At 38.9% G+C, this 15720-nt stretch overlaps 1 protein-coding gene and 1 long non-coding RNA gene across 4 annotated transcripts in view; one reads left to right on the top strand and one right to left on the bottom strand.

Annotated features, from left to right (window-relative positions):
* Positions 1-15720, top strand: part of pde11a (phosphodiesterase 11A) — a 240910-nt gene that overhangs the window by 191842 nt on the left and 33348 nt on the right. For all 3 annotated transcript variants that reach the window (XR_010002350.1, XR_010002351.1, XM_062969150.1), the window contains 4 exons: positions 4277-4386; positions 6950-7040; positions 10066-10166; positions 15285-15362. Coding sequence is in view for 1 of the 3 variants with exons in the window: in XM_062969150.1 (XP_062825220.1) it covers positions 4277-4386; positions 6950-7040; positions 10066-10166; positions 15285-15362 (380 nt within the window). In the remaining 2 variants the exon portion in view is untranslated. The remainder of the gene's footprint in view (positions 1-4276; positions 4387-6949; positions 7041-10065; positions 10167-15284; positions 15363-15720) is intronic.
* On the bottom strand, positions 10164-15578 carry LOC134295718 (uncharacterized). The gene is made up of 3 exons (XR_010002353.1): positions 14451-15578; positions 13542-13606; positions 10164-11008 (listed from the first exon to the last, which is right to left on the bottom strand). It is a non-coding gene; the product is annotated as an uncharacterized LOC134295718 (long non-coding RNA).

Below are 15720 nucleotides of genomic sequence, written 5' to 3' on the forward strand. Positions count from 1 at the left end.
ATAGTAAAGAGCCTGGGTATGAAAACTCATCTTGGTGTTTATAGAAAGCAATGGATTAATGAAAAAATGATGTGAATTGTATATATTATACAAATACTAGACTGTTGTTTGGAAGTGGTCTTGAATATTATCTAGTCCAATTCTGTACAGAATTATAATGTTTGACACACAAATCTAAATTTACAGTTTGAGAGCTTAGAAATTTACTTCTAAACTCATTTCTTTGAACTTACACTTCCTCGTTGTAAAAAAAATATTAAAATTTACAAACGTGATAAATACACACAGTACACATTTTACACACAGTCCCACATTTAAGAGAATCGTCTTGCCCACATCCTACACAAAGTTTACCCCTATCCTACTCACCTGTGCACCCACCACCTTGACTTCCAACCTTAGTTACTATGATGCCTATAATAATTCTTATTTACCCTTCTAACATGCTTAATATTCCTCCTGTAGCTATTTACAGTTCACTTCCTTGACTCTCCTTCCAGATATGCCATGGCCCATTTCAATCTCTTTAAGAACTCGTTATTGTTTTTGCCCACCAAATTATTGGATAACTTGGCCACTTCCACATAGTCCATTTGTTTATCTCTCCAAACCTTTTTTTGGTTAGCGCCCTTTCCCCTTCCCAAGTCTGGCAATTGTTACTCCTGCATCCGCAAGAATATTGGCATATTTCTTTATCATCCCAATAGGCGCCTTCCTTAAATAAGCCCAGCAGACACATCCATGGATTTTTCTGCTCAACATCTTATTTGTTTCCTTGATTATGTTGTCCCAGAATACTCACTCTCACTTCCTCTTGTTAAAGGTAGTTTAAACTGTCACCATTAGTTATTTTTAAAAGTACATCTGAATGCCCTGTGACAGAAAACATGGCCTTCGCTTTGACCTTATTGCTGTCCAAGTGGTGAAAAAGAGAGAGGGATATCATGCCAGGAAAGTAGGATGAAACACACAAATACGTGTGGTTTGGATTCACACAGAGGGCATTGCAAGCTTAGTGGCTGAGGTGGTAGTAAGGTAAAGGTAAAGGTTTCCCCTGACGTTAAGTCCAGTCGTGACCAACTCTGGGGGTTGGTGCTCATCTCCATTTCTAAGAAGAAGAGCCGGCGTTGTCCCTAGACACCTCCAAGGTCATGTGGCCAGCATGACTGCATGGAGTGCCGTTACTTTCCCGCCGGAGCGGTACCTATTGATCTACTCACATTTGCATGTTTTCGAACTGCTAGGTTGGCAGGAGCTGGGGCTAACAGCGGGCGTTCATTCCGCTCCCGGGATTTGAACTTGGGACCTTTTGGTCTGCAAGTTCAGAAGTTCAGCGCTTTAACACACTGTGCCACCAGGAGCCCCACTAGGTGGTAGTGCCTGTTCTAAATAGGGATATCCCAAGCCTGAAATTTCAGGCCTAAACCTGAGAATTAAAGATTTGTTTGTTTGTTTATTTATTGTGTCAGAAGCAAATTGAGAATAAAATTATAATGTATTAAAAGAAACCACAGGCAAAGCTTTTAAACCTGGCATTATGCTAAATGTCTTTTGACCAGAAGCTGGCCACTTGGAGTGCCTCTGGTCTCGCTGTGAGAAGGGCCTCCATTGTGCAGGGCTCAGGCTGCATTGTAGTAAGTGGCCTGTGGTTTGCTCTTCTCTACACTCGTATGTCGTGGACTCCACTTTGTAGCCCCATTTTTTAAGTTTATCTCTGCATCTCATGACCCCAGAGTGCAGTCTGTTCAGCGCCTTCCAAGTTGCCAAGTCTTCTGTGTGCCTAGGAGTGAGGTGGGATGAAAAGGATGCAGACCAAGCAGGGATGAGATCTTACAGATGTGTGGAGTCAGATGAGCAGCTTGGACCTCTGCTAGTCTGTTTTGACCTCAGTATAATTGAATCCCTGTTCTGTGGCCCAGTTGGTCCCTGTGCTGGAGCAATGTAATGCCAAAAGTGAAGTCTTCTCAAAGGTGCTGGATGATAATTTCATGAACAATAACCTAAGAGTGGGTGGAATATGTCATTACATGCAGTGAGGACACCGTTTTAGCTACACAGAGAGCAAAATGAAGCACTATCCCCCAGAAAGAGCTCTGTCACCTCCCCGCACAATTACCATGATTTTCTCTGTAGCCCCCAGATTTCTAGCATTGCAGAGAGTGAGACATGTAGAACTCTTATATTTGCTGTGTTCACATTCCCTTGGTGTCTTTGCTTGCCATCTTTGGATGCCTAAACTGTATTTCCAAATTTTTATCTGAAGTTACTGCTGTGTTGAAAGAAAATGTTATAGCGTTGTTCCATTTAAGATAATTTGTTGTTTGGGCTTTTAACATTATGCCTATCTGCATTAAACCAATCCCATGAATGTGTACATACCACAAACTGTAACAGATCGTAAGCTAAAACATAATCACTAATAATCCATTTTTGGCATCTAAAGGAGCCTTAGATAATTCTAGGAAGAAGGAACAGTTGCACACAATTTCCAAATGGAGTCTTTTCACCTAAATGGGGTTCCTGTGCTTTGAATATCCTAGTATGTGACTCATACCATCAGTGCAGCATGAAAGCTTTAAAATAACCCCACAGCTCGGCAGTCCTTTTGTATGTTTAATCATTTATACAGTTACTCTGCTATGCTTGGCCTTTGAGAGCAACAGACCTGGTGCTGCAACCTGGACATCCATCATTTTAACTCGCCCAACTCCTCTCATTGATTATAATGAAACTACTCTTGTGAGTAAGGAGTTTTGACTGTCGGGTCAATGTCAAGATCAAACCTGCATATTTTTAATCAGTTGTATTTGTTCAAATACTTTTCCCCTCTTGCCTTTTTTCTTTTTCTTTCACAACAAATAAATATTACAAATAATTGAATTGAATTTCCTTTTGCTAATAACAAAATACATAAAAGCAGATTAAGTATGATACAATTAATTTCCTTATCCTTCATAACTCTCTTTAGATTCTGACTCTTGTGAGTTAGAGTCATTTATTTTTCTGGGAAAAATAAATTCTAGTCCAGTATCATCATATGCTATGCATTTTTCCTTTACACACTGAAATTTTGAATGCAAGGGAAAGATAAATCCTATCTCTTGTGTCTTCTTTCCAAAACAAAAAACTTTCCTACTGTTGCTATATTTACACTGCAAGTGACATTTTTGTAATGCTATTTTGTATTTGGTGTTTATGTCTTTGCAATATTAACTAATGACACTGACATTTATTATTTGGGTTATTGTTTTGGCAATGTATTTGTTTAGCTGTGACACAACATGTGAAAAACTTGGTTGGTATGCTACTATGTAGAACATATCTCTTAAAACTCAAATACCATATCCACTTTAATAAGAAGCTTTATTTGCAATAAGATTGTCTTATTCAACTCAGTTATACCATTTTACTATGCAATAGCTTACATGCAGTTTTATTTTCTAGTATGCACTGATGTGTGTGTGTGGGCTGACTTTGTATATGAAATATTTCTTACAAGACTGTATAGAATATTCCTTATTAAACTGAGAAATCGTGTCACAGTCCTTCTTTAACATTAAGTTAAAGCCTAATTTGTTAAATTGATTTCAAGGTTTTGACTGACAAATATAAATAAGAAATGCTAGGAAGAAAACATTACCATTTTGTGAAATACAAATATCATATGCCTGAGGTTGATCCTGGTGCTTCTTGGCCCATTTTTGGAGGAAGGAAAAGACTCTTTTTGTTCCTGTGTCTCTCTGTGTCTATACTATTGATACTCAGCAGGGAGATGCTGGTTACTGAATATGGCATATAGAGGATGTCAAATTCAGTTTCTGTTATCAAGACTCTTTCTGTTGCTGCTTTCATTATGACACCCTTAATGTGATATCTGTGTGATACATGGCCATACCAGATGGAAAGTGTCCTCTTCCAGGGCTCAGGCACCAATGTGAGACCAAATGACTATTGCAAACCTTGGCCAATTGGCTTCCACAGCACTCTTATCTGGGGGAAAATGAATTTTTAAATTGCAATATGGCAATATTGTGATGCGGGTCCTGAACCCAACAACGCTCTCCACACACAACTTATGACGTATATTTCTCACTGGAGTTATTGTTGCACTTATGATAAGAAACTTCAATTGGTGGAACAAGCTTAACAGTGGCTGAGTTCTGTTCTCGTTCCTATTTAACATAAACTTTCTATTGATCTAATATGTAACAAGATCACTGATTGCCATGAATATTCACTCCATCAATATTATTTGTTTTTGTTCTCTTTTTTCCAGACTGCAGGATTTCAGGAGATTCTGACAGAAATCGAAATTTTAGCCTTGATTGTGGGATGTTTATGTCATGACCTTGATCACAGGGGGACCAACAATGCCTTTCAAGCCAAGTATGCTCCTTAATTTTTATTAGTCTGTTTTCCTTACATATGAAGTGTGAAGGGCTACAGAAGGAAGCATTAATTTCAAAATGCTGTACACAGCAAAGTATACTTAGGCTTGCTTTTAAGGGAGACCATCTATCTTAACAATTCTTGATTACCCCACCACTACCAAAAAAGAGCTCCATAAATTTAAATTCCCTTTAAATCACATTTTATTTCATGCTGTTAACTTGGCCTGCCCTGTATGAATAACTGTGTGATATAAAATCAGGAAACAAAATCTGAATGTTCAGTTGGTTGGAGTTTCTCCTTCATCTACATATCTTCACATGCCAAAATGGAGATCATTAAATATTTGCCATCTGTCATTCTTGGGACTTTGGCTCTGAATATTCAGGCAGTATTAAGGGTATATAACCCATTGCATTTAAAAGAGAAGCAGGTGTTTCCAGAAACAGGGTTCTTCTTGGCTTGTACACTCATATTCTTTTTACACAAAGCAGAATATTGGTCTTATCCCTGGTTAATGTAAAAGAGCAGCTGCTCTGTCCTCCTTTGAGAGGAACATAAAGGTCACTTTTTCAGAGGACATTTATGTGTTTACAGCTATTGTGGTGTTGTATTTACCATTGACTGTACATTTAAAAGTATAAAAGTATTCTTGGACGTAAACACAAGGAAAACAAAATGATAATTTCATTATTAAGGATAATCGTAGGAATGCTATGAATTATGAATTAGTACAATTTGTATTTCTTTTTTCAACCTGTGTTCCACAGGTTTTGAGAACAGCTAGTCTAGAAATGTTAGATTAGGGGCATTTATTAGAAAGAGCCTTACTTGAAGATATACAGTATCTTTTTTTTTTTTACCTTAATAGCTTTCCTTTTAATGCCAGTGACTCAGTACCAACACTTGTACTGGAAAGGTTTAAAGGAAGATTTAGTCTGGTGTGGACCCTGGTAGGTGGAACATTGATAAAACAATGAAGTGGTGTACGAAATGGAGCTCTGTAGTACTCGTACAACCATCTACTCAGCCCTCTTCTACATTGCCCTATATGATATCCCAGGATCTAATCTAGGATTATCTGCCTTAAACTGGATTATATAAGTCTCCACTGTCAGATAATCTGGGGTAAGAAGATAATTGGGATTAGATCCTGGGATATAGGGGCAGTGTGGGAGGGGCCTCAGAAGGAAGTCCTCTAGTGTTCACTCACTGTGGCTTGCACCTAAGCGAGTGTGCACATAGTTGCCACTTTTAAAAGCTATGTAAATTCAACATAGCAGTTGTCCAGTCTGTGTGGCCATCTCAGAATAGATCCTCATCCTGCCATTTTGCAAATGTTGGACATGAAATGATACTAGTTCTGACACATTATACATTCATAAATTAAAACTCAAGTAACTTGGATTAAAAAAATAGAAACCTTTTCAAGCCTCTGCTGTTTTTCTGATGGGGTGGTGGTGTGATGATGGTTGATGTGTTTGTAGGTGGGGATGGATGGATGGAGAGATAGATAGATAGACAGACAGACAGACAGACAGACATTTTACAGAGGAAACTCAACAGCCTGTGGTCATGATTTCTTGTTTGCCATTGTGCATGTGGATTGAAAACACCATATTTTTATCATGTCATAGAATCACAGAAGGGGCTGAACAAAAAGGACATTGTGGCACAGCATGCTACATGCTTTGGTAACAGATGTTATCTTCTCCTTAACAAAGGCTGTGATTTTATTCTTATGAGCTGATTCCTAAAATTGAGCCTAACGTTACCCTCTGATTTCTCGCTTTACTTTCCAAGTACTACAGTACTGCCTGATGAAGGATCAAGAGAGCACAGCTCCTTGAAATTGCTGTGCTAAGTCAGCACCATTCTGTTTCTCTGGGGAACAGTGTTTCCTATTCGTTTTTTCCTTGCCCCTGATTCTACTGCATTGTGTTGATTAAAGATTGCTGTGGGGTAGTTTTATACTAAAACCCAGGGCAGGAGATGCTTCTTTATTTTTTTGAATCTTGGGATATTCTTATACAGTTGGGTGGTGTCTCTCTTCAGCATGCTTCAGCTCAGCTCAGTATCTCTAGATAATCTGTGATGATGACATTCTGCATGGGGGAAGACAGGGACATAGGGAAGTCCTGCCAGCACTACACTTAACCACACCTTCTGGTGGAAAGCACAACCTGGAATGGTTACAGCATCACTGAATGAAGGCGGTGGGAGCAATCACTGAAGTATGCAACAGATTTGCCTGATTTTTTTATAGAGAGCCCTGGCTGCCTTGAGGAGACCAAAGAGGTTATACAGTTCGGCTGAAAGTCCATTGATAAGGAATTGTATTACAAAGGAGGATGGGAGCCAAAGCAATATTATATTATCCATTGTTGCCTCTACTTTCCCTGCAGTGCTTTCCTTTCCCGCTTCCCACATTTACAGTTGATACTATCTGCCATCGTCGAACAGCATTTATTTGATTATTCAAAACATCTCAGGAGCATATACTAGAAGAATTTGTACTAATCCTTTATCTCTTTTGCATTTTTCTTTTTCTTTTTTTAAGGATCGGATCTGCTTTGGCTCAGCTCTACGGGACTTCTGCTACTCTGGAGCACCATCATTTTAATCATGCAGTCATGATTATTCAGAGTGAGGTACAGAGCCAAAATAATGTTTGGTCTCTTCATTTGTTAATATTAATAACTTACAATGTTTCCCTACAATGAGTTCTTCATAATAGTAAGGAGACAGCCATGTTCTACAACAGAGGCACTGATATAATATAGAAGCTATGCCCCATCTTCTGCTCTCCAGTCAGTTGTCTGGAGCAACAGTTTTTCAGCATAAGTTGTTTTTTTTTAATGTCAGGAGCGACTTGAGAAACTGCAAGTCACTTCTGGTGTGAGATAATTGGCCATCTGCAAGGACGTTGCCCAGGGGACGCCCGGATGTTTTGATGTTTTACCATCCTTGTGGGAGGCTTTTCTCATGTCCCCGCATGGAGCTGAAGCTGATAGAGGGAGCTCATCCGCACTCCCCCTGGGTTGGATTCGAACCAGCAACCTTCAGCAACCCAACATTCAAGTCATCAGTCCTGCCAGCGCAAGGGTTTAACCCACTGTGCCATTGGGGGCTCCTTGCAGCATAAGTGAGTGGGGTACTGCAGGATGACTTGACCAGCCCATCATCATCATCCTGCAATGCCTTGCTCAGGTTTCAGTCACATTTACAATTGCGGCAAAGGTACCACAGTTATAAATATGAATAGGGAACAGTTACATTGTCTTGAATCTAACTTACATGTTGCTGTCTAATAGCATGCCAGCTGCAGCTAAGAAAAGATACATTTTTAATGACACCCTCAGAATCTGGCCATGCTGTCTGGTGGATTTTGGATCCAAAAGTGTATTGATATTCAATATGTGATGTGCCTTTTCTCTTCATTACTTGTTAACAAAATTTTCAACAAAAAGATGAAAGAAAGTAATAGGGTGAGGAAAATGGGGTACAAGTAGAGAATGATCTTACTTTCAGTAAAATTCTGTGACTGACCCAGGGCCATAGTATAATGAAAGCCTCATCTCAAACCACTCTGAAATAAAGAATTAAAGCACATCTATTATTTGTTATATAGGAAAATTAAATGATAGCACCCTGCTGGCCTGTAGGGAAAGGATTCTGAATTCTAGATTTCTTTGACAAATATATTGTTGGATTTTGTGAAATGACATGTATGATATGAGCTCATTGCATTGAAGCATTATGAATGTGTTTTAAGAAGTTTGGATCTTTGCTACTTAAAATATTAGAACTGCAATATTCTGGTACATTTAATGCATAATAAATAAACACAGCTTCCTAGAATACAGCTTGGCATTTCCTTTGCCTTAGTTAATGTAAATCCTAAGACAAATTTTCCCCACATTCATCTTGGTATTCATTGTAAATAAGATCAAGAAGCCAGAAGATGCAATTATCTTTATTTCAGGTGGTAAACTGGTGGTTGGCATTCTTTCTCTAACATCCTGCTTCCTTAGCACTAAACATCGTTTTATACTGGAAAGAAAGGAAGGAAGGGGAGGGAGGGGAGAGGGGAAAAAATAAATCAGAATCTCTGTGAAAGAAAAGAAGGAAGGAAAGCATTGTCTTATTTTTCTGCTAAAACCAGCAAATAAACATCAAACATTAGGGACCATGGTGGCACAATGTGTTAAACTCTTGTGCTGGCGGAACTGCTGACTTGAAGGTTGACAATTCAAATCCACGAGACCAGGTGAGCTCCTGTCTGTCAGCCCTAGCTTCCGATGTGGGGATATGAGAGAGACCTCCCAGCAGGATGGTAACACATCAGGGCATCTCCTGGGTAATGCCCTTGCAGACAGACGATTCCCTCACACTAGAAGCGACTTGCAGTATCTTAGCTTCTGACACGATTTTAAAAAAAACACCAAACATTATGTTATTTTTTTATACATTTTGTTTAATTTTGCCATATATTTTAGATTGCTTAAAAATATTGACTGGTCATTATTTTGGTTTATTTTAGGGTTAGGGTTTAGATTTAGTTCTTCTCCATTCCTATTACAAAACAATTATTTGCATTTACCATACAGAATTACAACTGTATACCCTGGTCATAATTTTTGAATTAGTTTCAATCTTCACATATTCCTCTTGATCAAAAGGCCCATACCTAAAAGGTGCACAAATAAAATAGGACTTTTATGTTTGTTGACAACCTTCTACATTTTCCAATGAGCCACCATGGCACAATATGAGATGTTGCCGTTTGCTTCAATCAGCTAAAGGTAGAGAAGCATGGCAACTAAGTGCATGTTTCTGTAGGTGCCAAATTAAGATTTTTATTTTGGAATCCTTTCAATCTGAATTGTTATTGTATCGGCAGGAAAAAAACTGTAGGAACCTTTGAGTATGACGAGACTCAATGCATGCCTTGCATTCAGATTTCTTTCCAGTGCGATCTTTTGTATAATGGTCCCAGCTTCTCCTTACTTGTAGTAGTAAAATGGTGCCAACTTGCACACAATATTATCTGCTTGAATAGGAAATCTGGGATCTTTGTCCATGAATATGGCCCTTATGGGTAAGCCACCCAAGAGACTAGACAGGAATAGATAAGCATAGTTACTCCTCTGTTGCTCTTGGTTCATGCTGGTTTCAGATAGTCAAAGAGAAGCACAAAGGAAGAAAACTAAGCCCTAAAGAAATGTATAATGCAATCCTTGGCAAATATATCGGGGAAATAGATTTCACTGAAATTGAAACTTACATCCATGTGCATGTATAGCTTTGGACTGGCAGCCTAATGACAATCAAGTAAAGTATCCACCCAAGAGACGTGACTCTGTTACAGAATAAGCCAAAGATTTCAAAGTATCCTTTCAAATGCATTTGAGTTATGTTGTTCATCAGTTGCATGCGGCATATTTATGAGTGTAATATTTTTATTTTATTGCCCATAATTTTGGTCTGGGTGAAAAATCCAGGAAAACATCTTAATTGCATTGGCTGATGGAAATGTTTTTGTCATGATTTCACTATATGAATAAAAGAAGGATTCGTTGTAATGATGACACACTTTGCAAAGTTATTGGGAAACCTTTCAAAAACCCCATATTGATTCTGAGCTATTTAGCTTTTCTATCTCTTTCATTATAGGGTCACAACATCTTTGCTAACTTGTCCTCCAAGGATTACAGTGACCTTATGCAGCTCCTGAAGAAGTCAATATTGGCAACAGACCTCACTCTCTATTTTGAGTAGGTATTGGCATTTTCTGAATTTGACAAATGAAAATCCGAAAGAGCTCCAACCCCTAATGACCTTTTAAATGCCAGCAAGGGCAGAGGGCACATATTACTAGAAGTTAGTATTTAATTATCATTTGAGTTATTTACTCTAGTGCTTCTGGCATTTTAGGCTTTGTGGAAGTTTTGCACACATTATATATAGCTATTTTCTTTTTCTTTTTAAATACATGCTTAATTTGTCAGTTTGAAAACTTCCTATTAACAGAAGACTAGCATTTCAAATGGACTAGTTTTAATTGCTTCTCCTTGTTATGCTGTGCTAGTTCCATTTCCATTTTTTACGGTGGGACTGGGGACAAACGTCTATGTGTGAAATAGCCATCACAGACCACAGACACCCTCTTGCTCTCCTGACCTGATACCATCACTAACAATATTTTTCAACAGGTATAATTAAATGTGTTCAGGATTCCCTTTACCACAAGCAGTGTTTTTGTACATCTAACCTCCACTAAAATATAGAAAATAGTCAGATAGAGCAAGGCTTGGTTCCAGACCTTTGGCCACAAACCCTCAGCAACCTATTCTCTTTGTGGATCCTTTTTATCTCAGTGGCCTTTAGTTGTGGGGTCAGCAATTGGAAGCAGCAGAAGTTTGAATCCACACTGGGTAACAGTATCTTAATTCCTCATAGTGTTCTGGAATGATGCTATATCTGGGTAGATTAGATGTTTGCAGGGATACTGTGACTGAAGCAGTTGGCCAAGGCTAGTATGTGCTCCTGGGTGTAATTCTTCTTCACAGAGTGTGCTCCTTGTTTAAGAATAAATCCTTTTTCATGCTGGCCTGTCCTGTCGTTGATAAAAACAAAACAACACAACAATATGTGGTGAAGAGTGGCAAGCATTGACACTACCTGAATGTAGGGTTAATACGATAAACATTGAAGAGAACTTTTAATAGTTGTAGGAGAGGAAATTTCAGCAGTTATTGCTTATTGCCTAGTTGAGCGATGAGTGATACCTGCTGAAATTCCCTCATAAAATCATTGAACCATAGAGTTGGAAGAGATCCCCAAGGGCCATCCACTCCAACCCCCTTCCAAAGAGAGCACACATCAAAGCACTCCTGACAGATGGGCATCCAGTATCTAAAGTCAACATATTCCACTGTCAAATAGCTCTTACTGTCAAGAAGTTCTTCCTCGGTTGGATCTACACTGCCATTTAATACAGTTTCAGAATGCAGATTAACCACATTGAACTGGATTATATAGCAATGTGGACTCATATAATCTAGCAATGCAGTTAACTTGCATTCTGAAACTGCATTGTATGGCAGTGTAGATCCAGCCCTAATATTCAGAATTTCTTTTCTTGCAGTTTCTTGCATTATTCTATGCCCAAGCCTAGTCTTTAGAGCAGCAGAAAATAAGCCTGCTTAGTCCTCAATGTGACCCCCTTTCAAATATTTACAGAAATGTCTATCATGTCAGGTCTTAACCTTTTATTTACGCTGCCCTTAAAGATAGAAGCACCCTTTCTAATTTTCACTTGGAGAGTAACCAGGTGATGTCTATGTACATGGAACTAGAACAGAGGGTCTGAAGTGGCTATACATTTAGATTTGTTTATCATGTCAGAAGCAAATTGAGAATACAGTTATAATGTATAAAAAACCACAAACAAAGTTAAACACTTGGCATTATACTAAATTTTCTTTGACCAGAAGCTGGCCACTTCAAGTGCCTCTGGATTCACTGTAAGAAGGTCCTCCATTGTGCATGTGCTCAGGCTGCACTGTAGTAAGTGGTCTGTTTGGTCTTCTCCACACTCACATGTCATGGACTCCACTTTGTAGCCCCATTTGTTAAGACTGGCTCTGCATCTCATGGTGCCAAAGCACAGTCTGTTCAGCATCTTCCAAGTCGCTCAGTCTTCTGTGTGCCCAGGAGAGAGTTTCTCATCCGGTCTCAGCCACTGATTGAGGTTCCGGGTTTTTACCTGCCATTTTTGGATTCTCACTTGCTGAGGTGTTTTTACTAGTATCTCTGTAGATCTTAGGAAGCTGTTTCTTTGTTTAAGTTGTTGGCATAAACTTAGATGACTTTCAGAGATATAGGAAGACAGGATATGTGCTATGACTCCTGGGCCTGAGTTAAATAAATGAGACCTCCATATTCACAGACAGTAGGACACAAAATCTTGAGGGTTAGAAGATAATTAGGGTGGGGTCAGAGTTTCTAACCTTTATGACTTATTTATTGCCTTTTCAGAGGCAGATGAGTGGTCACTGTGGGAAAGAAGGTGTTTTGGACTAGCCTGTCTGTACCTGTATCATAATTTATCACAAAGAAGGGTTCTTCTTTGCCATTAGCATGTGATAAATTATGATGCAGCCATCTTCTCTCAACATTCCTGTTAATATGTTTATGATTTCTTTAGTATCTGACCTTTTCTATTTGCGCCTTTGAAGCCTAACATTTACACTCAGAGGTACCATGCAGATGCATATGGGGTTTTGGCAGCAACTGCATAGAATTGAAATGAGTGACAGTGAACCTGCCTGCATTTTACGATGTAACACATTGCTCCTGGTGGGTGTGAGAAGGTCACATTTTGGTCACCGCTGAAGATTTTATTTCCTTGTTAATTGTTATCTATTGCTAAAAGGAGGCTAAACAATAAGGAAGGAGAATTTTTTTTGAAAGTGATGCTCTTTTCTGGAGAAATGTATATTTGGTGGTAGTTTTGTATTATTATTTAAACGAAGCAAGGAGCCACTCACAAAAGCACCTTGTGTAGTGCTGACGCAATGCGGAGTTGCCTGCGAACAGTTAAAGATAAGATTGATTTAAAGCCTGTGTGCCAGCTAGTCTAGGCCATTAAAATTGTCATCACTGTAGTACTTATTCCCAGAGGGGTTGTTAGGCCATCATGCCATGAATCTGCATGAGAGAAATGAATTTTCCTTTCTGCCTGTGTGACTTTGCATTGTATTAGAAGCTTCCTGTAACATGCAAGCATTTCGGTGCTCTGCTTAAAGCAAAATGTGTGTTATCTGAAGCATCCCTATTTAATTTAGAAGCTTTATGTTAAATAATTGGAAAATTCCATTATGAGTACTAGAGGAGAAATAGTAAATTGGTTTTAATGTCCCCAAAATGAACTTAGAAAGTCATTTACCTCTATTATAGGCTACACCAGCCATAGGGCAAACTTTGGCCCTCGGGTGTTTTGGACTTAAACTCTCACAATTCCTAACAGCCTCAGGCTGTTAGGAATTGTGGGAGTTGAAGTCCAAAACACCACCCAGAGGGCCAAAGTTTGCCCATACCTAGGCTACATTGATAACACACACACAAGCTCCATGGCTTATACTTACCTAGGTGGATTACTCATGCAGGTGGAAGTTAAGCAAAGGCATTTCAGGGAATGGTGTCACAGATTCTGAGAAACAGAAGACAAAGAAAATAAATCACAAACCAACTTTCAGAACAATCTCTTGGAAGTTTACAGAAGTCATCCCATGGAAGCCAGTCATTGGTGGAAATCACATTCTTTCATTACACTGTAGGAAATGGGCTGGGGGGCAGCTGATTTCTATGAGGTAGCTCCCCAAAGATGTTCTTCAGCATGGTCTCATAGCATATGTTTACTATTTGTTTGGGGTGGAAGTTCCTCTTAAACCCTAACAGCTGGTAAACTGGCTGGGATTTCTTGGAGTTGTAGGTCAAAACACCTGAGGACCCACAGGTTGAGAACCACTGCTATAGAGTTTCACTGGATGGACTTCTACATTTTCAGTGATGTGGCATTCTCAGTGCAGATCATTGGAAAGTCTTAATGTTTTGTTCTCAGTAAGCACCCATTTCTCAGAATATGTTGGAGACACAATCTGCCTTTTTGTTTCTAGAAGTATAATTGACTATAAATTGGAGAAAAAAAACTTACCACCCTTGACTTGCAAAACAATTTGCATGCCAAGGACTCCAAGAAAAATATTATTATTTATGGTCTCATTTGCACTTGTCTTTCTACAAAGGAAATCAGAGTGGCATACATAGGGTTACCCCATTCATCTTCCCATCCATTGTGGAGCTTAAAGTGAGAGAACAAGCCCTATGAGGAGCAGCCTCATGTGCAGAAGAGAAGGCTGAGAGGAAACATGATGAGAGTCATGTATAAATATATGAAAGGATGTCATAGGGAGGAGGGAGCAAGCTTGTTTTCTGCAGCCCTGGAGACTAGGACACAGAACAATGGCTTTAAACTACAGGAAAGGAGATTCCACCTGAACATTAGAAAGAACTTCTTAACCATGAGAGCTGTTCAGCAGTGAAACTCTCTGCTCCAGGGTGTAGTAGAGGCTCCTTCTTTGGAGGCTTTTAAACAGAGGCTGGATGGCCATCTGTCGAGGGTGCTTTGAATGCGATTTTCCTGCTTCTTGGCAGAGGGTTGAACTGGCTGGCCCATGAGGTCTCTTCCAACTCTATGATTCTATGAGAGACAAAAGCTGGCTGGAGATCATTCAATCAGGGATTTGAACCCTTATCATTGTAGCATAAGTTCAAGGCTCTTCAATACACCAAAAATACTTTCTGTAACTAATACTTGGTACGTGATTGATTTTAAATAGGATACATTTTGTTCATCCTAACGTGACTTTTCTAGTGAAAAAGTAGAATATTTCACAACCTAAAATTGATTGGCTGTGATTAATTAGCACAAGACTAAGACATAGGAGAGGCTGTGACATTATCAGAAGCTGAAAATCCTACATATTTAAAAAAATTCTAACATCTATTAAAATACATTTCACCTTTCTTTTTCAAAGACGTAATAAGGTTCCATCATTTATTTCCTTGTTGTCAGTATATAATCAGGGAACTATGAAATTGATGGGCTGCCATAAAACTCATCCTGCAATTATAATTTTTTAATTTGAATAGTCTGGAGCAGAGGCAGGCTGGTCCCTAGGGGTACTTAGGTACATTCGCTGGAATCTTGCTCATTATAGAGTGTTGCAGGCCAATATACAGTACTTTCTGAACTTAACAACTTTGGGAAAGGACATTGCCCCCAAGTAATAAAATCTATTTCCTTCCATTGGTATGTTTTGTTGTAGGAAGAGGGCTGAGTTTTTTGAACTTGTCAACAAAGGTGACTACAACTGGAACATTAAATCTCAGCGAGAGATATTCCGGTAAGTGAGATCTCTCTCTTGTTTGAAGTGAATGAAGCAGATTTAATAATGCTAGGAGAGAATCGGGACAGTGGCAGTAACACAAGATCTTAATTTCTTCCAGTTGGTGTGGAAGAAAGTAAACATTGGTTCCTTTCAATACTGACTACAATCAAAGCAAACAATCAATTTATTTGTATCTATACGATTTGTAAAAGCAAGCATTTTTAAAATTCACTTCAGCATAAACTTATTGAAGGGAAACCAGTACAAAAACCAGACTTTATAAAGTTCATGGCAAATCCCATACAAACATGTAAATTTGCTAAAAATATATCTTTTTTTACATGTATCCTACTGCAGGCTTGGCACAGACAAC

Source organism: Anolis carolinensis, chromosome 1 (genome assembly GCF_035594765.1).
Source record: "Anolis carolinensis isolate JA03-04 chromosome 1, rAnoCar3.1.pri, whole genome shotgun sequence".
Taxonomy (NCBI): domain Eukaryota; kingdom Metazoa; phylum Chordata; class Lepidosauria; order Squamata; family Dactyloidae; genus Anolis; species Anolis carolinensis.